At 40.3% G+C, this 21,475-nt stretch overlaps 1 protein-coding gene across 1 annotated transcript in view; it reads right to left on the bottom strand.

The window, feature by feature from the left end:
* ARHGEF6 (Rac/Cdc42 guanine nucleotide exchange factor 6) overlaps positions 1 to 21,475 on the bottom strand; it is a 146,898-nt gene that overhangs the window by 94,247 nt on the left and 31,176 nt on the right. Inside the window, 3 exon segments of the mRNA XM_006172377.3 lie at positions 9,353 to 9,554; positions 11,434 to 11,558; positions 13,946 to 14,030. Coding sequence (XP_006172439.3) covers positions 9,353 to 9,554; positions 11,434 to 11,558; positions 13,946 to 14,030 — 412 coding nt within the window.

Genomic DNA, 21,475 nt, shown 5'->3' with positions numbered 1-21,475 from the left:
GCAGAAAATAATACCTATTCGATTACTGCAGTATGATATATAGCCCCAGCTAGGTGCTACTTTATAGGATGTTCACTCTACTCATTGAAGCTTATGCCTAAAGTTAGACTTGTGTGCTTGCTATGAAAATATTTAGATTAATTAAGATCTTTAGTGACTCAATAAAGTGTGGGGGGGAAACAGTATAGAAAGCAAACATAGATACCAGAGACAGTGTGGGAGGAGAGTGGGAGATGGCAGAGGGTGAGAGATAGGGAATCAAGGACGAGGAAGAAAAAGCAAAACATACAGGAAACAAGAAATGGAAAATTATTTGTTGACAATAACGTGTATGCTGATGTACTTGATTGAGCCAATATACAGTGTACTCTGGATGGAAAATCTCATTTTGTATGTTGTCATGATGTACAGTGAATGAATGTAAATAAATAAATTTAAAAAATAAAAAGATCAATGTAACTGTCAAATTTCTAGGGGCTAGCCTCATAGTGTAGCAGTTAGGCACTATACAGAAGAAGCCGAGTCCCACATGGGTAACTGGAATTGGAACCCCTGCTCTGTCATTGAGTTTGCACACACATGCCCAAGATCGCAACAATATAGAAAATTGAAGGAAAAAAGGATTGTGCCATGACTAGGCCCTATTGAGAGGTCCTTTCTTCTCTGTCTCTCTCTCTCCCTTTCTGTCTCTTTCTTGCAAAGCATATGTGCGTGTGTGAAGGTATACATGCTCTCTATTATGAATACAAATTTAAAAACGTTGAACCTCTAGGAGATTGACAGACAATAAAAGAAAACGCAAAATACAAATATCAGGAATGACATAGGGGCTATTACTTCAGACCCTAGAAATATCAAAAGGATAATAAGGGAATACTATGAACAAGTCTACATACACAAATTTGACAAGGAGCTGTGAAATGAACCAATTCTTCAGCAAACAAACAGTACCACAACTCACAAAATGTGAAATAGATCACTTAAATAGCCTTATAAGTATTAAGGAAACTGAAATTACAAATTTAAAACTCTGAAAGACAAAACCCCTCCAGGCCCATAGGGTTTCACTGGAGAATATTATCAAACATTTAAGAAAGAATCAATATGAATTCTATATACTCTCTTATGAAAAATATGAGCAAGCACTTCCCAATTCATTTTATGAAATCACTATTATACTGACAATAAAACCATGCAAAAACAGTACAAAAATTAAATAAAACTGCAGACCAGTATTTCTCATGAATGTAGATTGTAAAAACACCTTAACAAAATATTGCAAATACTATTTGCTGATATCTTTAGTTCTTTGAAGATATTAGATACCATGGGGTTCAGCCTAGGGATGTAAGATTGACAAAATATTCAAAATTCAATCAATATTACTCACAATCTTAACAGCCTAAAAAGAAAACCTACAGGAGCCAGCAATTGCCATGGCGGTTAAGGGCCTGGACTCCCACATGGCCTACTACGGCTCAAGTCCCAGACCTGGTAGTTTGCTTTCTCACTTGCCCCTTCTCTCTCTCTGTTTCTCTCTGGTCAAACTGAAAAATAATGATAACAAGTAAAAATAAATCAATAAATAATTATTTTTAAAAAAGAAAATCTACAAAGAAAAATTACATGATAGTGTCCATTGATGCATGAAAAGCAGTTCATAAAATGCAATGTCAATTCAAGAAAAAAAGAATAAATAAGAATAAAGAGGAATTTCTTCGCCTAAATAAAGAAACCAACAACTAGCATTTTACATAATGGTGGAAGACTAAATGCTCAATGCTCTCCACTTGAGATCAGGAATAAGGGGACGATCATGCTCTCACCACTCTGAATTCAGCACAGTGGCGAAAGTTGTAGCTCTCCTCACAGGCTTGGTCTAGGATGGGAGATCAAGAAAAAGAACAGAAGGATGGGACCAGCAGATGGTGTAATAGATACATCACTGGACTCCCACATAGTCGACCGTGGTTTGAGTCCCAGACCCAGTGGCTTAAAACTCATGCCAGGCGCGTGTATGTGTGTACCCAAAATCTCGAGAGGAGAGTGGAGGAGAAGGGATTATGGCATGGCCAGCCCCCCAGGGGAGGTGATTTCTCACTTTCTGTCTCCGAGTCTCTCCAGCAGATGCACAAGCCCTATAGCAAAAATCTCTCTCTAAAAAAAAGAACAGAAGGAAGACAGATTTGGAAAGACAAACTTGGAAAGTCTAAAAAAGTATACCCTTGCAAACAACTGGCCCCATGGAAAAATTTGAGAGGGATGCAAAGAGGAAAACACCAGCACCGTGATCTTGGTGACAGTCTCTTGCACCTTGTTCCTCCTTTGCCCCCACCGCCACCCCTGCTTACTCCCACCACATGAAGGTTTACCTGACATCCACACTCAGAAACATGCAAAGAAGGAATAAATACACAGAGGTTCAGAGCAGACGAGATCAGTCACTGTGGGTGTTCAAAGTGACCTAAGCAGAGCTAACATGAAAACATAAACCTCTTAGGTGGGATTTCTAAGACAATGAAAAGATTGCTCAATTCAGTTCAATCACTAGGGGGAAAATCAGTGTGTACAGTGATGGATCCAAATGGGTTGTATGGCATTCAATAACTAAACAACAGCAGTGCCACACAGAGGCGTAAGAGTCCTCCTGACCCTGATGTGAAGACCCCTTGCCAATGAACTCTGATTCTTTTCTCTTTTGCGGATTTCTATTGCCTGGTAGTGGTTATAGGGCAGAAAGAAATCAAGTTAACAGTTTCTCTGCGCATGAAACATCTATGTGATACACCCAGGAGATTAAAACAGGAAGTCTAAATATAAAGCTCAATCCTAGCTTTGCTTTATAATGCAGAGTGATTTCTTAATCTGCCTTAATACAAATTTAATTAACCATGTGCCTAATCCCCTCAATTGATATCTATATTTACCTGCTAATAAGAAGTTTTAGAAGAAAGATTTAATGATCCCTTAACAGAATCAGTTGGAGAAAAGCGAATTTGCTTAAAATATCTACTTCTAACATACTTGCTTCAGTGGTTTCTTGGTATGGAAACTTTGCCAGGAAAATTTTAATGCAAAGTCCTAACAGAACCCTTAGCCTTTCTAGGTAACAGAGCAAAGACAAAAATTTTAAAAAGAGATATACTTTACCATGTTACCGATGTATTGACAGAAATGATTCTGACATATAAACAGCATGCTCATTTACAGATTACCACTGATCTTGTTAAAAAGAGGATTGAAAATTGTATAAGCTGCCAATTTTCTTATTTATAATGTATATAACACAAATGAAATAAAAGAGGCCCTTAATGTCTCTCCTGCAGGTTATATGATGAATAATATATTGACACATGTATTTTTCATGAAGTAAGATGTTTGGAAAACTATTTTTGCTCGAAACAGGATATATTTTTTTCCTCATATAATAACAAATCTAGAGGTATGCACCCAGCACTGGTAACAATGGGTTCATGATGGTCTCAGTGTCCAGGTTCCTTCAGCCTTGGTGAGAGGTTTCTATCATCAGTACAAAAATCTACTCTACCTTCGGTGTCGAGCTCAGATTGAAATACATGTGTGGGGGCCAGCAGATGGCGTGGGTGGTTGGGATGCTGGATTCCCACATGGCCAACCACGGTTTGAGTCCTGGAAGGTGGCAGCTTGCTTTCTCACTCCCCACTCCCTCTCTATCTCTGGTCAAAATAAAATAATAATAATAATAATAATAATAAATTCAAATCAAATAATTACTTTTCTAAAACCTGTGTGTGTGTGTGTGTGTGTGTGTTTTGTACTCACTTATTGTATTTCTTAACTTTCCATAGTATCAGGCGGGCGCTTTTTTAAGCTGCACATCGTCTGAAATCAGCTTCCTCTCAAAGAACTGGAAGAAGCTGTCCCCTGGGCTTTGGCCCCAGTTATCTCTAGACAAGAGCTACAGTGGAATCCAAAACTTAAAATGCCATTCCCCAAGGGCAAATTTACCAAAGCACAAAGTACTCTTGTCAATGCCAGGCTCAAGGGGGGGAAACTATGCATAGCACTGCCGTGGCCCAGTGATCTGCAGTGTGAGGGCTGTGTAGCCCTGGGCTTGCTTTGTTTTGCTTTTAAGACATTACAAAAGAAGGTATAGTATCAGGCTGAATGATCCCCCCAGGCTACATGTATGAATTTGTCAGAATTAGTGACTATTTGAGTGACTGTAGTTTAAACGTTTGACCCAACAGTAAGCAGATGGAGACCACCGAAGCTCTTCAGTTCTAAGCCTGATTCAACTCCATAAATGACCCAAGAGGTTGTATCACCACTAAGTTTGAAACTCCAAATTGAAGGTTTCATTTCTATGAAATATGCACTTCCTCTCTGAATCATTTTCTTCAAGCTCCTCAAAGATAAATCTTTCTTAAGCTTATACATCAGTATGGAGTTTATGGAAAGAAAGAAAAAATAGACAAGTATTAATATTTTCTAGACCAAACATAAGACAACCCAGAATTGAATTTATAAGGTCCCTTGGTAACGTTCTAGGTAAGCTGTGGCCTCCTAACTATTTTTTTAAAGAATTATTGTATTTAACTGTATTTATTTACTTATTTATTTTAATTTTGAGCAGAGAGGGACAGAGCGAGAGAACGAAAGAGAGAGGGAAAGTAAGAAAACAAGCCATCAGGTCCGGGACTTGAACCGTGGTTGATCATGTGGGAATCCAGCGCCCTTAACCACCACGCCACCTGCCGGTCCCTGACCTACTACTATTTCATGGAGAAAGCACGAGTTAGAGTGGGAAAGAATTCAAGTCAACAAAGATGTATTAAGTAATGACTGTCGACAAGACACTTTCATCACTTCAAGTTCATTTCTTTTCGCCAGGCGCAATCTATTCAGAACTTTCATCATTTTGGTTTTTCTTCACCAGTAACCATGCCCTGAGTTGTCCTCCCCTTTCTTCTGGGCCTACCCACAGCCAATCTATCTTTCAATGTTCAGCTCAAGCACTGGCTCCTCCATGAAGTCTTCCCTAAACTCTTCAGCCACAAAACATTCCCCGCCTCATGATCTGCTATCTATTCTACACTTCATCATCCACCACCTTATACTGTCAATTGTCTGTTTCATCCTTAGCTCTTTCCTGTCTCCTATGCTCCATGTTCATACTGCTGACTACTTGGTAAAAATCTTCAGAGCTATGATTTGCTACACTCCCACTTGACAAGTCCAGAACAATTTATCATCTTCAGTACCAGCCACCCCAACACACACCACACACATGCATGCATGCTTTTTCTCCTATCTTACGTGGAGTTCAGCATATATTAAGCATTTCCTATATCTTGAACACTGTGTTAGGCACTACGGAGACAGAACGATATACAAAGACGGATGAATCTTCCTTGACGTCTCTGTCAATATGAGTTAGGGATTCATCTTTTCCTCACTGCCCTCCATTACACTATGCATTTAGCTCTATCACCAAGTTTATTTAACTGTAGTCTAATGATGTCTTCCCCTCTAGACTATGAGCACTATGAGGGCAAGAGTCATGTCTTATGCTTCTGTGCCTCACCAGTACCCTGATCATGGGAAATAAACCTTTGTTGGCTAGCTAGGTGGTATGCCCTTAAGGAGCTCACCACCAACAGGGACCACTAGACTTGGAGTTACTCTCATCTCCTCCTTGACTCTCATAACTAGTCATCACCAAGTTTTAAAATTCTGTTTCAACCATATCTGTTGCATCCCTCTATTTCTCTTTCTCCTCACTAGCACCAGGAAAGTCTATACCACTACCAGATTCCCTGAATCTCTGCTTATTTGTCCCTGAATCTCTGCTTATTTCCCTCCATCCTCATTGTTTGTCCCCACCACTTCCCTGCAACCCATCTGCACATTAACACTAGAAAGATCTCTTTAAACAATATGTTATCCTCTGTTTAAAAATTTGCATTGACATCCCTTTTAATGTAGCTTCAGCTCAAGGCCATACCCTGTCTCCTCGTGCACTAGATTCTCAATCCTAATCACCCCACCACACTCAGTTTTCCCACTTCCATGCTTTAGCTTACTAACTCCTGAGCTTCTACCTGTCATTCTCCTGTTCTTTAAGACCCAATTCAAGAGCTTCCCTTCCCCCTTAGGTTATTGTCAATTGAATTATTTCTTTACTACTCCAACAGCACCTCACTTACACTTTTGTCTGTGTTACTTACCCTGTCCTGTACTGTTATAGTTGTTTATGCTCCTATCTTGACTACTAGACTGTAAGATCCTGGGCGGCAGAGACTCTGAGGTATAGATTATTATAGACCCTTCCCCAAATGTCTAGGAGGTACTTAAACTGAATAAAATTTAACTATTGACCCCATGATCTGCATTCATTTTGTAAATATATACTGAATAGAAACCAAACAGAAAAAAAATCTCTGGTCTTGTGAGGCACAAGTCACATCCAGAAGGAATCACTCTGTGAGATTAGACGGTGGCACAACAGCCAAACCTGATGCTCTACAAGGCAATCCCACATGGGAAAGTTTCCAGTTCACATCCAGAGGGCCTCCCTGAGTATGTCAGACACAGCTTGCCCATGATCTGGGGCTGACTGAAAACTGGGGATAGACTGTGGTGTCAAGACCGTGGTGGGGGTGCACTCTTTCTCTCTCTAACTCTCTCATGGAAGAAAGAAAGAAACTTTGAAAAGAAGAATCAGTGGTTTCTTAGTTTAGATTACATTATAGTAGTGACAAGGACAGGAACAGGGACAACAATTAAGAAGTTACTATAGGGGCCAATAGGTTAAGGTACTGGGCTCCCACATGGCCGACCACAGTTCGAGTCTTGGACCTGGTGGTTTACTTTCTCAATCTCTCTCTCTCTCTTTCTCTCTCTCTCTCTCCCTGGTGAGCACTCAAGCCCTATAGAAAAATTTTTAAATAATAGTAATAAATAAAATTAAATAATAATTCTAAAGAAAAATTATTATAATAAACTCAGTGAGAAACATTGTTCCATATTGGATTGTCGGGAAAGTCATGATACATTTTTGCATAGAAAAACATAGGAAAATACCCCATGATTTTTCCCATGACCTAATACTTCCAGTTACAGGCCTTCCCTGCTGGCAGCCTTCCTGGCTCAAGTAGTCCATATTTTGTCCATATTTGACAGTTGGGTTAGATGTTCTAGGAGTTACCTAAGGTGCCTAAATCAGAGCTAGAGATTGCCATGTGCAAACCAAAGTGAGTTTTAAACCAAAAAAGGATATAGGAGAAACTTAAAGAGAAGGACCCAAAGACTAGGACAAACAGCTTGGGGCGGTACATAGGAGTGGCTGGACTATGCTACAAGGCATCATAGTGAAGGACATTATAATGATTCCCATGTGCCCTCCACAATGCTTGGGATTTCCACAGGACAGCAAGAGCTGTTCCTTTTACTTTTGCAGATTAAGACACGAAACCAGAAAATGACATTATTGTAAGTCTGGAAAAAGGATCCTGATCGCCAGATTACAGTGATTGAAAGGTGTTAGCAAGGGGTGAAAATCAACTATGAAAAATTAACAAGACCAAGAAATTTCTAGGAAGAGCTCTCTGAAACTACTTCAGGGCTCAATAAAAACGTCTTGATTCCCAGTAATTAAAAATATGTCTACAAACACACACACACAGTTATAAATCTGTTAGTAAACATGTTTCACTGAAAGAGATGACCTGCCCCTTTAACCCAACACAAAACACAGAAAAGTATGCAAAGTAAATTTTATCTTCAATACTTTAGGGGAAAAGTTACTAACAGTGGTTATCTAGGGGAGGGGGGAAAAAAAAAACTTTATTATCTACATTATATATTTCTGTAATGTTTTATTTACAGTGAGCTTATGACTTAATTAATTAATTAATAGCGGTCAGCTCTGTAGTGCTGCAGTAATGTGCTGCTCAAGACAAATTGGATCCCACATGGTGACCAAGGTTTGAATCCCCAGCCTGGTCAGCCTGAAACCCACTGGGTGTGCACACAAGAGCCTGAGACCTCACAGGCTAGAGGACTGGAGGAAGGGGATCATGGCTTGACCAGATCCTGCAAAGGATACTTCTATCTCTCTCTGTCTCTTCTCTCTCTCTCTCCCCCCCCCTCTCTCTCTCTCTCTCTCCCTCTCCCTCTCATATGCACACACACACATATTCTATCATGAATAAAGAAAAAAATTAACTAACTGATAGCCTCAATTCTGAGGCATTAAAAAGGCAATGAAGTCATCTACAAAAGAATGAACATGCTGAGGAACTAACTGCTCAAAGGAGCCCTTAGGAAAATATTTTTGAAAAGTGAATAACTTTTCAGTGTAAAAATGTGAATAACTAAACAGTTTTATTTATACTGCAGCATTTTTAGTATCAGGGTTTTGGAGAAGGTTTTTATGATATAAGCAGCCTTCCTTCCTAAATAATAAAGGTCAATTGAGTTTCCAAAAAAACTCAAAGAAAGACTATTAAAGATTAGATTTCACTCTCTGCATATTCTTCTGAAAAAGGGCAAGCAGCTAGCAGCATACAATGAGTTAAAGGCAATATTATTCAGAATCAAAGAGGTCAGAAAGCTTCCCACAGTCCTAAGATTGTTATCTCTCTTACACATCTCTGAGGCATTCAGTGTTAGGTCTGCTGAAAAGGCTTAGAGCTAATTTAAAAAAAAAAAAGGAAGTAATCACATGGCTTCTCTTATTATTGTATTCTACCATGGTGATTCTTAAGAGTAACAGGAAAGACTATGTACTACATTACAAGGGCTAGAATTAGTAGATATAAGAGGATATAGTCGAGCATGGAACATTTGTCTGAGCTTTGAATTCCTTTGCTTTTTCAGCTTTTTGCTGCCTTGATATACTCTAAATAAAACTTTGTTTCAAAATATCTAATCACAGATTTTTCTCAGTTCTGTTCTAGTCTTATTTTTGACATACACATACAAGTATAAACAGTTTCTGTGAACCAATTAAAACTATAAGACTTTTAGTAAAAATACCAAAAAAGAATGTACAAGAGTAACATTCAAAAAGATTTTTAGAGCCAGCATCATCACCTGGTGGTTAAAGGAGCTGGATCCCACACAGCCAACCGTGCAGTTCAAATCCCTGCCCTGGCAACTTAAAGAACATGTTGGGCATATGTGCATACATGCCTAAAATCCCAGTCGGACAGAGAAACAGAGAAAGGATTGCCACATGACCACACCCATTGGGAGTGTTTTCTCTCTCTCTCTCTCTCTCTCTCTCTCTCTCTCTCAGGTGTGTGAGCGGATGCACTCCCAGCAATTTAAAAACAAAGCAAAAACAAAAAACAACAGCTTCACTTACCACTGGATTTAATTTCTCGTACATAATTACTAGGGAACCAGCCTGTTCTCCCATTTAATGTGCCTTCCCACCAGCCTCCTTCTTCAACTCGAGTGACATAAATGATGTCCCCTTTACAGACTGACAGTTCATCTTCATTAGTCTGCTTAAAGTTGAATCTTGCCTTTACTATCAACTGGTGACTTCCATTTTCCGTCATCTCCTAGAGAAACAAAAGCCACACCAGATTATGTGCTCATCTAAATGAGGCAAAGGTACAAACTATGTATTTAGGCAAGTACAGTGGAGTGATCAAGGATAACCCAAGTCCTTTTAATTTAGGAGCCCATTAATGAGCCTGGGGGGCAGGGGGGTTCGATAAACTCTGTAGCCTAATGGTTAAGAGAGCAGATTCCACATGGCTGACCATGGTTCAAATCCCAGCCCTGGCAGTTTGAAAAAACACACTGGACACATATACGTGTGTGCCCAAAATCCTGACAGGATGGAGAAATGGAAGAGAAGGGATAGTGGCCTGACCACAACTCATTGGGAGGTACTTTCTACCTCTCTTTGTGTGTGTCTCTTTGGTGAATATATGTGCCCTCTGGCGATATAAAAAAAAAAAGAAAAGAAAATGATGAAAACCTTTGCACTTCTGAGAATGTGCATTTTGGAGGCAGTCATAGCTTTTTTTCCCTCTTCCTCCACTAATTATCTAAAGATATGTATTCAACTGAGCCAGGTAACATAGTAGAGTGATAAAACTATTCTACTCTGCCTTTACCCAACACACATGGTCCAATAATCATATGACCAAGATTAGGCACTGACTTATTCTCATAAAATCTGTTTCTCCCTCTCAATTACTAAAAATATTTTAATTTGGCTAAGAGTTAGTCAGATGCAAAGATCAAATACCCCATAGTTACGTAAGGCGGGAGTTCTTAACCTGTCACCTGTGAATTGGATTTAACTTTTTGAGAGTTACAGACCCCTTTAAGAACTTGATAAACACACTGGATCTTTACTCAAAAGAGTTCATATGCATGAGCTTTTATACACAATTTAAGAGGATTCAAGGGGTGTGAAACTATCATGTTCATTAGCTTCTCATAGGGATCTATGATCTCAAAAAAGGTTAAGAACCTCCCATTTTAGTGCTTTGGAAATAAGAGGTCCTGAGGGCTTACAGCAAGTAGGTGGTTTCTGACACTGAGTAAAAGTTTCAGCCAAAGAGCAGAAGACAGGGTGTTTCCTCCCAAAGAAAAGCTCTCAATACAACCAAATGCAAAGACGACTGGGTGATCCCAACATAGAAGATTATCAGAGTCAGATATGAAAATCAGGTCTTGCTCAATAGGAATGTAAAGAGAAAAATTAAAGATGACAGTCATGACAAAAGGAGCAACATTTGGGAACCAGCAGTTAGCGTAATGGCTATGTCGCTGGACTCCCATGTAGTCGACCGCGGTTCGCGTCCCGGACCCGGTGGCTTAAATTCACGCCGGGCGCGTCTGCATGCGACGCCGGGCGCGTGTGCATGCGTGCCCAAGATCCCGAGAGGAGAATGGAGGAGAAGGGATTGCGGTGTGACCATCCTCCCTGGGGGGTGATTTCTCGCTTTCTGTCTCTACGTCTCTCTCTTGTCCGTCTGGCGAGCGCACGCGCCCTATAGTGAAAATCTCTCAAAAAGAAAAAAAAAAGGAGTAACATTTGTCGATTGCCTACTATGTGCCAGCCACTATTTATTTTCAATTTCTTAATAAACCAAGGGATAGGGAAAAGAGCAGCCAACTGCCACAAGGAAGCAGTCCTAATGAAGCACATTTGCATAGCTTTTGCAGTTAAGTGACTTGCCCAATTGTAGGAGAAACGGATCTGGGGCTTCAGCCCCAGATTTCCTGACTCTCCGACACACACACGCCTGTGATTTGTTCCACCAGGCTAGCCTGAATTGGTGCTCTGTTGATCATCAGTTTTCTCGATGCCGCCCAAAACCAACAGAATGGCTCTCTCACCACATGTGGAGATGCAACTGGAATATCGATCTAATTTTATGGATTTTAAAATAGGCAAGGGGAATTGGGGACTATACTTACCACTGCCTTTGACTGCCCTTGCAGCCCTGGAGCTGTGCTAGAAACTGCTCCCTGGGGGTTTGCCTGAGAACTATTAGCAGCACTAAGAGAAGAGGAACGTCCACATGGTCTTTCTGATAGCTGATCTGTGAAAAGAGGAAAAGGCACGGTAAAGGAAGCACTCTGCTCAGAGAAACCTCTACGACAGAACATTATTTTTCATGGGACATTATCAAAGGCATCCTGGCTGCTCATTCTGTTATCAGTATGAACGCGCACACGCCAAGTGTATTTCATCTCCCCTCCTTTGGTGGCCAACTTCTTTTCTTAACCTTACTGGCCATTGCCGTCCAATAGAATGAAAAACAGCGACAGAACCACATTTTCTCTTAACCCATTTCCCTACGACTCTTCCCTCCTGAACCAGTTCCAAGAGGATTGCCCTGTTCTCCAAGGCAGCACTATATCGGGTACCAAACAGCTGTTTGTGGCTCTTATTACTTTGAAATATTTCAAATTTCTCTCTTTGTTTTTGGGCCCCTAATTCTGTGGTGGTCCTTTTCTTACTCACATGTAACAATATGTGTGGCATGTAACGAAAAATCTACCTGGTGCCTAGGGCTGGGTGTGGAGAATGAGAATGACAGAGAGCATGTATCTGGGAGAGATGTGATCTTGATATTAGAATACTTTTATTTTTTAAATCAAACTTGGGAGTCTCCTCTTCCTTGAAACCTTGTGAAATTCGATCTGGCCAGGGCTGAGCTGGGTGTTTTCAGTATGCTGAGAGTATACTAAAGAGAGGAGCTGGCTTCTTGACAAATTCAAATGAGGCTTCTTTTCCTCTCCATTTATTTTTAAAAGATATAAACTGCAAGAATCTAAAGTCCAAACATTCCCTAGGCGACAAGCTCAGTATCCAAGTAATTTCCTTGATGCTGTGGGTTTTAACTTTCCCCTCCTGGTATTTTTATAAATATCTGTGGCAAGGGAAGAGACTGTAGAACTTGTTAGGAGAGTTTGGCAAAGGAACGTATAATTTGTGTGGCATAATGTTAGAATTATACGATCCTCCTTCCCAGAACTGGATAGTTGTCATGTGTGTTAAATATAGTGACTTGAATTAGCTGTACTTTCTGCTATATGCCTCGCAATAGCTCAAAAGCATTTTTTTTCCCAAATAGCAAAAGAACAACTTTGGAGAAGTATTTTTACATGTATTGCTTTTATATACAGTTCTTTTGAATAAAACTGTAATTACTTGATAGCTTCCTAGATGCTCCATCCTATTCAGCACTTGATTATATTGTCTGCTCTTGTTCTCTAATTGTTTCACGTGGGTAAGTTGAGTCTCCCTAAATAGATGGTAATTTTCTCAAGGGCGGGGACTTCTTCCTAGCACCTGGCAGTGCTGAGCACACAGCCTGTTGACTTTCCAACAGTTGGAGAAGCAAAGCTCATGTTTGGCCATAAGGGTTCTGGAGTCAGTCATGCATGGGTTCGAATCCCACCTCAGCCACTATGGGCTTGACTGTCCTTATCTGGAAAATGGACTTAATAACAATAATACCTACCCCCAGGGTTGTTTCAAAGATTGAACGAGACCACCTATGGCTCTTAAGAAAGACTAGATGCAGGATAAAAGCTCAAAGCATTTGAACTGTGATTATTATTATCCAGCGTAGGTAAGAGATTGTATCACAGAAGGAATGAAGTTATACTCTATTTTTATCATTATTGTCTTTGCATTTACTAGGATTTATATTTAATACCTCCAGTGTGGTGGATGTTAAACATTTAAATAAAAGATATTCCTTTCACTCACCATGAACCTGCGGCTTCATTTCCAGTGCAAGGTTACTGCGCTGGAACCTTGGGCAAAGGCACACAGAAAACTATGTCCATGTTTACATGGACAATGCATGTAGAAAACTATGAGAGAAGTACATTTCTTATGGGGAAAAGGAAGTGATGGCTGTATTTTGTGAACTTCATGGAAAGGGGAACTGGTCTTTTCCTTTTTATTTTCTGACTGGTTATACTCAGTCAGCTACTCAGTATGAGCTTTGTTTTTGTTTTTGTTTTAGAATTATTGTATTTATTTAGTTAGTTGGTTCGTTAGTTATTATTTTTTTTGTTTCACATGAGTTCCGCCAGAGAAAGACAGAGAGGGGCAGGAGGGACAGTGAGAAAGTAAGCCACCAGGTCCAGGACTCGAACCATGGTCGGCCATGTGGGAATTCCAGCGCCTTAACCACCATGCCATCTGCTGGCCCCTTTAGTAGTCGCTTTGAATAAAATGGTTGCTTGGTTCTAATCATTAAATTAAGGGCATTAGTACAACATCTTTAATAGGTATGTTTCAATCCCAAACCATAAAAAATTAAAGCACTGGACTTTGAGATTTATTTGGGTGGTCGGGGAGAGTTTGTACTAATCAAACAATCCTGTCCATAGATGGCTTCTAGAGTAAGCAGAAACACATGAATCTAAAAATGTCAACCAGATCTCATAAATCACAAGGCCTGCTTACCTTCTGTAGCTTTGTTGACTGCTAAAAGAGTACTCAGAACCTTGGAGAAATTGACCCCAGAATAAAGGTCATCAGGATCAAATACCTATGAGAAAGGAAAATTGAAACTGTAAGATACTGTAAGTATTTGACTGAAGAAACAAAACCATCAAAAGGCCACTTCCTCCAGCTTGCAGAAGAAAAAAAATGTAAAAGCTGAGACGCAAACCTCTGTATACCTTTGGGAGAAATGAGAGCAGCAGATGAGCCGCCTAATGACATGTAGCAGGCCATCAATGAGTCAGAGCAAACAGTATTGGGATACGCGGGCCAAGCAGAGAGGGCAGCTCCCACCAGGAAATACACAGAGACTAGTCAGACCCACTGTTCTGACCTGAGCATACCAATACGCTCAGCCCAGTTACAGGAAGCTCATGTGCATGGTTACACTTAGTGCTCACCACCTCCAGAATGTCCTCAACAGCGCACTAAGGAGAAGGAGTCTTTCTGGCATGCTTTCATCTTTACAGTTTATTCACTGTACTCAGTAGGGGTGCTGCGAGTAGTGCCTTTCTCTCTACTCCCCTTCTTCCCAACCGCCACCCACTGAATCCCAATTGTCTAGGATCCCAACTCCATGTTGCCTGAACTTTCTACTCAGGTCTGCCTTTCACTCCCAAGCCTCAGTCCCGGTTTCTGCTGCTTGACTTTGCCCCTCTCGGCTCATATTAGTGGATTTGAATCTTTGCCTACCTGAGCCTTCTGGCCTTAGGTAACTTTTCCAGATACAACTTTTGGCCTTTCTGATACAATCCAACTCACAGTAACAAAATGGTAAGTCAATACATTTCACTTTGCGGGTTTCAGCAGTCATTCTGCTATGCTACTATTCCTACTGAAGATATTAGTTGTTGTTGCTTTAAATATTAACAGAATATAGTTGTTCATTGAAAAGTGTGTTCAGTATTTCTTATAATGAGAAATGCAAATCAAAACCATAATGAGGTATCACCTAATTCTGGTCACAATGACTATCATCAAAAATAAATAAATAAATAAATAAATAAAACAATAAAAAGTCCTGGCAGGATTGCAGTGAAAGGGGAACACTTGTACACTGCTGCTGGTAAAGTAACTAGTATGGACACTGTGGAAGACAGTATGGATGTTCCTTAAAAATCTAAAAATAGGGGAACCAGCAGTTAGCATAATGGCTATGTCGCTGGACTCCCACGTAGTCGACTGCGGTTCGCATCCCGGACCTGGTGGCTTAGAACTCACGCCGAGCGCGTATGCGTGCGTGCCCAAGATCCCGAGAGGAGAATGGAGGAGAAGGGATTGCGGCGTGGCCATCCCCCCTGGGGGGTGATTTCTCACTTTCTGCTCTCTGTCTCTCTCTTTCTGGCGAGTGGATGCACCCTATAGCAAAAAAAAAAAAAAACCTCTCCAAAAAAAAATCTAAAAATAGGGGCCAGCAGGTGGCATGGTGGTTAAAATGCTGGACTCCCACATGGCTGACCGTGGTTCCAGTCCTGGATCCGGTGGCTTACTTTATTGCTTTCTCACTCCTCTCTCTCTCTCTCTCTCTCTCTCTCTCTCATCAAATTGAGAAATAATAATAAATAAATAAAATTGAATAAACAATTCTGTTTTTAAAATCTAAAAATAAACTATCATTTGACCCAGTAATCCCACTCTTGGGCATTTACCCAAAGGACAGGAAATCACTATTGGAGAGACTTTGTGCATCCATGTTTATTACAGCATAATTCACAATAGCTAAGTTCTGGAACCAACCTAAGTGCCCAGCGATAAACAAATGGATGAATGGATAAAGGAAATGTGACACATTTACACTATGGACTACTATTCAGCCACAAAGAAAAATTAAATCCTATCATTTGATACAAAGTGGATGAAACTAGAAGATATAAGGCTAATTGAAATAAACCAGGCTATGAAAGACAAATACTGTAAGTCCCCACGTAACCATATACTGAGTGTCCTCACTCAGCAGAACCTAAATGGCTGTAAGATATAGTAGAGAGAGTAATAGTAGATTCTAGAAGCCATATGGGTAGGTGGGTAGGGAGCTTTGGAATAAAATGACTAACAGACACAAGAATGCATGCAAATAAGTGGAATAGGTTATGGAACGGTGTACCACAGCAGAATAAAAATGTTGTTGACAATTCAACATACACCTCCAAAATAAACAAACAGAAAACCCTAGTAGAACAAATATCATGTGCACAACATAATGTAAATGTTGAGATGATAAATATGTTTATATTCTCGATCTGATGATTACACACTGAATATGTGCTTTAAAAAACCATACTGTATCCCCACAAAGATGTAAAATGATTATATGCAAGTCAGAAATTACAATCAAAGTATTTAAACAAAATAAAATGCATCAAGACATCTAGTCTCAAATTAAAGTATTCTCAAGGACAGGCATAATCTAATATAGATGTACATATCCATAGGTAACTAGATTCTGCCCAGTTTCTGAATGGAAATGCCCCTTCTAAAAATATGTTGTTCCAAGATGTCTAAAAGTCTCTTGAAGAAAATGGATTGCATTGTGTTTTTTCTACAAATGTGGTTATGGGAATAAACACTATAAATCATGTGGACCATAATTTGTTGTGGGCTTAAGATTTTGAAGGATCTGTCTTCCCATTAGGTAGACCCATTCGTTCCATTTTTAATCTGCACATTTTCTAAGAGCCAATTTTTCAGGACAACTTTTTATCTTCTTTATACATATTCTTATACACATTCTTGAAGATCTAAAATCTATTTCTAGGATGAAAACACATTATTTCCATATTTTTCAAGTCTGGGGCATCACATGTGACTCTACATAAATCTGTCTATTCTGGAATTCCCAGCTCAACTGTCCACTTAACAATGCATGTTTTGCATTCAAAGTTTAAATTATGGAAGAGTTCAAATGCATCTATAAATGAGATGCTAATATACTTTCAGTAACAGGGTCACTATGATACAAGTATGTTTCTGAATGCTACCACATAAAATTCAAAGTTTTCCAGAAAGAAGTCCACAGGAGTTCTGTTTCAGTTGGCCAAAACCTGGATGAACAAGATGCAAAAGACTCTGGAGAGAATATCTGGTATCCTAGGGCATTCTAGACTTATCCAATCCCTCTTAGAACTGATCAAATGAGAAGGTGTAAACAATATCTATGCCAAAATGTTAACAAAGCAAAAAATGCACATATTTTAGCCCACAATTCCTAATGGGAGCACAAATGTGTGTGTGTGTGTGTGTGTGTGTGTGTGCTGGGTGGGTGTGGTAGAGATAAGTAGAGTCTAAAATAGTAAGCAGAAGTAGACCTTGACAGTATAAACCATAAGAGCAAAAGCTGGGACTATAAAACCTCCCTCTCTTTTTAGTTGTTCCGTATCCAGGTTAATTGACTGCTTATACATAGCAACACCACTATTGTTCATTTGTACTGGTGTTTGATTGAATTTGAGAGCAAATAAAATGATCAGAAAATGAAACGTGCATTAACAAGAGTCATTGTATCTGCTTGAGGAAACTTGCTTGGACTGGACATAGCTTCCTGTGGAGAAAAGCCTAGAGTTTATCCACATACGCTTCTTTTTGCTGCAAGCCTATTTAGTAGCACTAGGAACTATGCAGCAAAGATTTGGAAGAGGCCTCTAGGGACTAGCAGGAAAGGCAGTGCCTGGAGTTATTGAGTGCAGTTCAGATAGAACCACCAACACCCTCCACCGCACCACACCCTCCTGAGCCTCAAATCGAATTACATTGAAAATTCCACTCCAGACCTATCTTCCATGCACTTGAGATTAGTCCCCTATGAAAATGGAAAGATTATTTGGAGGGAGTACAATCCTTTCAGTCATTTTCTGTTATTCCTTAGTGGAAAATCTAAGTGTGAAACCAAGTTTAGTGATATGATGTGGAGAAAGACTAAGGGCAGTGATACCCAGCTGGAAGAAAGCAAGGGAGAGTCCCTCAATGTGGAGAGAGTGTGAGAAGACTAAAGAAAAGTAGATGCAGGCCCTTTGCTAGGACTAATCCCATTCATGTATACATTAAAAAAAAAAAAAAACAATCCCTCTTTCTGTCTGCAAAACACTGGAACTGTTTTTTTTTTTTTACTTAAGTTTTTGCTATAGGGGTACATGTGCTCACCAGAGAGAGACAGAGAGAAGACAGAGAGGTCAAGAAAATGAGAAATCACCCATCGCGGGGGATGGCCATGCTGCAATCCCTTCTCTTTCATTTTCCTCTCAGGATTTTGGGCACACACACCCACATGTCCAGCACAAGTTTTCAAGCTTTAGGATCCAGGACTTGAACTGCACAGTCAGCCATGTAGGATCCAACCACCTTAGCCTCCATACCACCTGCTGGTCCAGTACTGGAACCTTTTAAAAGGTCATCAAATTTGTGCATTTGTTTTATATATAATTTTCCAAAGTCATTTTCAAAAGGGTTTTTTTTTTAAATCAAAGTCTAATCATGGCAAAGTCATGATCAAACTTATCTTCCAGGACTCTGCACAAGCCTCACTACCCTACTGAGTGTCTGTGGTAGGTGACTGAGTCCCAGATTAACTAAACTTTCTTTCTTTTTTTTTTTTTGGGAAAGAATTATTTTACGAGGGGGACCAGCAGTTAGCATAATGGCTATGTCGCTGGACTCCCTATAATAATTATTTTATTTATTGTCATTATTTTTTCATTTGACCAGAGGGAGGGCGGAAGCGAGAAAGCAAGCCACCAGGTCCAGGACTCAAACTGCAGTCAGTTATAGGGTAGTCCAGCGCCTTAACCACCATGCCACTTGCCAGCCGGAAATAAACTGGTTAGTTCTAGCTGGATGTGTGAACGTCAGGTGAACAGCCGAATTCTCTCCTTTCATTCATCTTTCCACCAGTATGCAGACAAGAAAAAAGGGACTGCTTCATAGAGTACTGCTAATTGGCCTCAAGGTACTACTCCTGCAGCCAGATGAGGCAAGATGCAAGCTTAACAACAAAAACATTTACTGTACTCTGGGTAAGCAATAGGCAAGATAGGAATCACTTTTCATTCAAGATTTTAAGTATTTACATAGAGCCAGCCTAAGGTCCAATTCTACATCAGCAGATTTTAAAATATTGCCCCACATTTTTCCATTCTGCATATCCACAATGACAGCAAAGCCTATTTTCTATCTATTAAACATCAGGTGTTAATTCTGAACCATTGGGCCCCTGCCAGTATAAACTACATAGAAGTTAGTATTTTTATGGCTTTACAAACGGATCCTTTTAGAGGAGTTGCCAATTGTAACATGTATGCTGTTTTATTTTTTATTTTTATTTATTTATTTATTTTGGAGAGGTTTTTGCTATAGGGCACATGTGCTCACCAGAAAGAGACAGAGAGACAGAAAGTGAGAAATCACCCCCCAGGGGGGATAGCCATGCCACAATCCCTTCTCCTCCATTGTCCTCTTGGGATCTTGGGCATGCATGCACACGTGCCCGGCGTGAGTTTAAGCCACCAGGTCTGGGACTCGAATCGCGGTCAACTACATGGGAGTCCAGCTACATAGCCATTACACTAACTGCTGGTCCCCATAACATATATGCTGTTTTATGACACTTTCCCTAAACGGATGAAAGTCAGGAAGCATAGAAGAAGTAACTTTCCTTCACTAATCCTATAGCTACTATTTACTGATTTACTGAGCCTCTTGCAGTGCTTGGCACCAGGCTTACAGATTGTATACATTGCTATGGTCTAAATGTTTGTACACCCACCCAAATCATATGTTGAAACCTAATCCCCAAAGTGATGGTATCAGGAGATGGGACCCTTAGGAGGGGACTAGATCAAGAGGGCAGAGAACTCCCGAATGGAATTAGTGCCCTTATAGAAGAGGGCCCAGAGAGCTTCCTTATCTCTTCCTCCACATCCGGACACAGTAAACAGGCCCTCACCAGACACTGAATCTGCTGGTGCATTGACCTTGAACTTTCGAGCTTCCAGAACCATGGGAAATGCATTTGCACTGTTTGTAAGCTATTAAATCTATGGTATTTTATTATAGCATTCCAAATAGACTAAGATGTTATTTTTTTCATTGCATTTGATTTTCCCAGCAAGTCAATGATGTGAGTGCAATTATTTCTCCCATTTCATAGATGAATAAACTAAGACTCAAAGTGGTTACATCAAAAAGCAACAGAGTAATGGAGCCAATAAAAATATGCAAGAAAGTGCTCTGAGGGTCTCATCACTCTACATGCACACTTTATATATCCATGAGACATACATGTTTTGTACACACAAAGAAATATCTTGCTGTTTTCAATATAAGTAACATCTGTACCATTCACAGTGAGTTTGTTCCAGGCTCTACAATGACTGATTCTACAAAGAGAAAATCAGCCATGCAACAAGACTGTTTCCACAGGGGCCTTGACTAATTCCTGTGCAGTCCTTCCCATCTCAAGGGGCAGCCCTGACCCAGCATGGAGTTGGTCACAGTAACTAGAAGCGAGTCAGGGCTACATCGTCCCTATCTGTGAGCTGCTAGCCAGGTGCGGATCCAGAGTGTTATGGGACCAAGCTAAAGCTTCTGGGCCACATGCAGTGACATTCAAACCCCCTGACTTCCTTGACATCATGTTCTAACCACCTATGTTAACCAGTCACAGCAGCCCAGCCACATCCTGGCTAAGAAAAAAATTTCCGCCCTATTCTAGTTCAGAACTGGCAATGCCTTGAATGTCACAGAGCTTCAGCAACACTCAATCAACTTGCGTTTAAAATTAAGTTAGGGTTTGGTGTGATCTCCATAGGTGCCGTCACCCAACTGTTAAAAATCTAATTAACTGAAAAGCGAGTGATTCACTGGGACCACGGGGACATTAAGCTTATGTTTCAAGCCCATTTTAAAGAGAGAGAGAGAGAATGAGATTCTAAAGATTAAGGAATCTGCCAGCTCTCTCTTGTTCTTATTGTTCTCATTGAACAAAATCTTAAATTCTCTTAATTCATATTGAATCACATTCTCTAATTCTCACAACTGAGCACACTGCCTGTTACCCCCTGAACTTTGGAGGAAATGTCATTGCATAGTGCGACAGAGCAAGCAAATCTGAGCTGCTTAGTCATATTTCACTGGGTGGCACTGCTCCTGGTTCTGTGAACGCGATCTGGGATGCTTCCACATAGCTCCTACTAAAAGCAGCCACGACGTCAGCAGTAAACAATGCTCTTCACTGGGAAACTGGGCTTGTTACCCACTGACATTCCACTTACTAGAGTACAGTGGGTAGCATGTGAGCCCTGCCTGGCTTTCCATCATAATGTTCCTATCCGATATGGAGCAAACTTAAGAGAGGAAATGCTGCTCTCTCCTCCACGTTTAGGGCAAACCCTGCTCTCCTCTACTTCTGCCTCCTCTAATCAAAACTGTTCTTTTTTGATACAAAGCAAACTTGAGAGCAAAACCTGCTCTACTTCTCTACTTTTATTTCTTCCCTTTCTC

This window comes from Tupaia chinensis, unplaced genomic scaffold (assembly GCF_000334495.1).
Source record: "Tupaia chinensis unplaced genomic scaffold, TupChi_1.0 Scaffold000706_1, whole genome shotgun sequence".
Taxonomy (NCBI): domain Eukaryota; kingdom Metazoa; phylum Chordata; class Mammalia; order Scandentia; family Tupaiidae; genus Tupaia; species Tupaia belangeri.
Note: the sequence above shows the minus strand (reverse complement) of the source record. Positions and strands in the feature narration are given on the sequence as shown.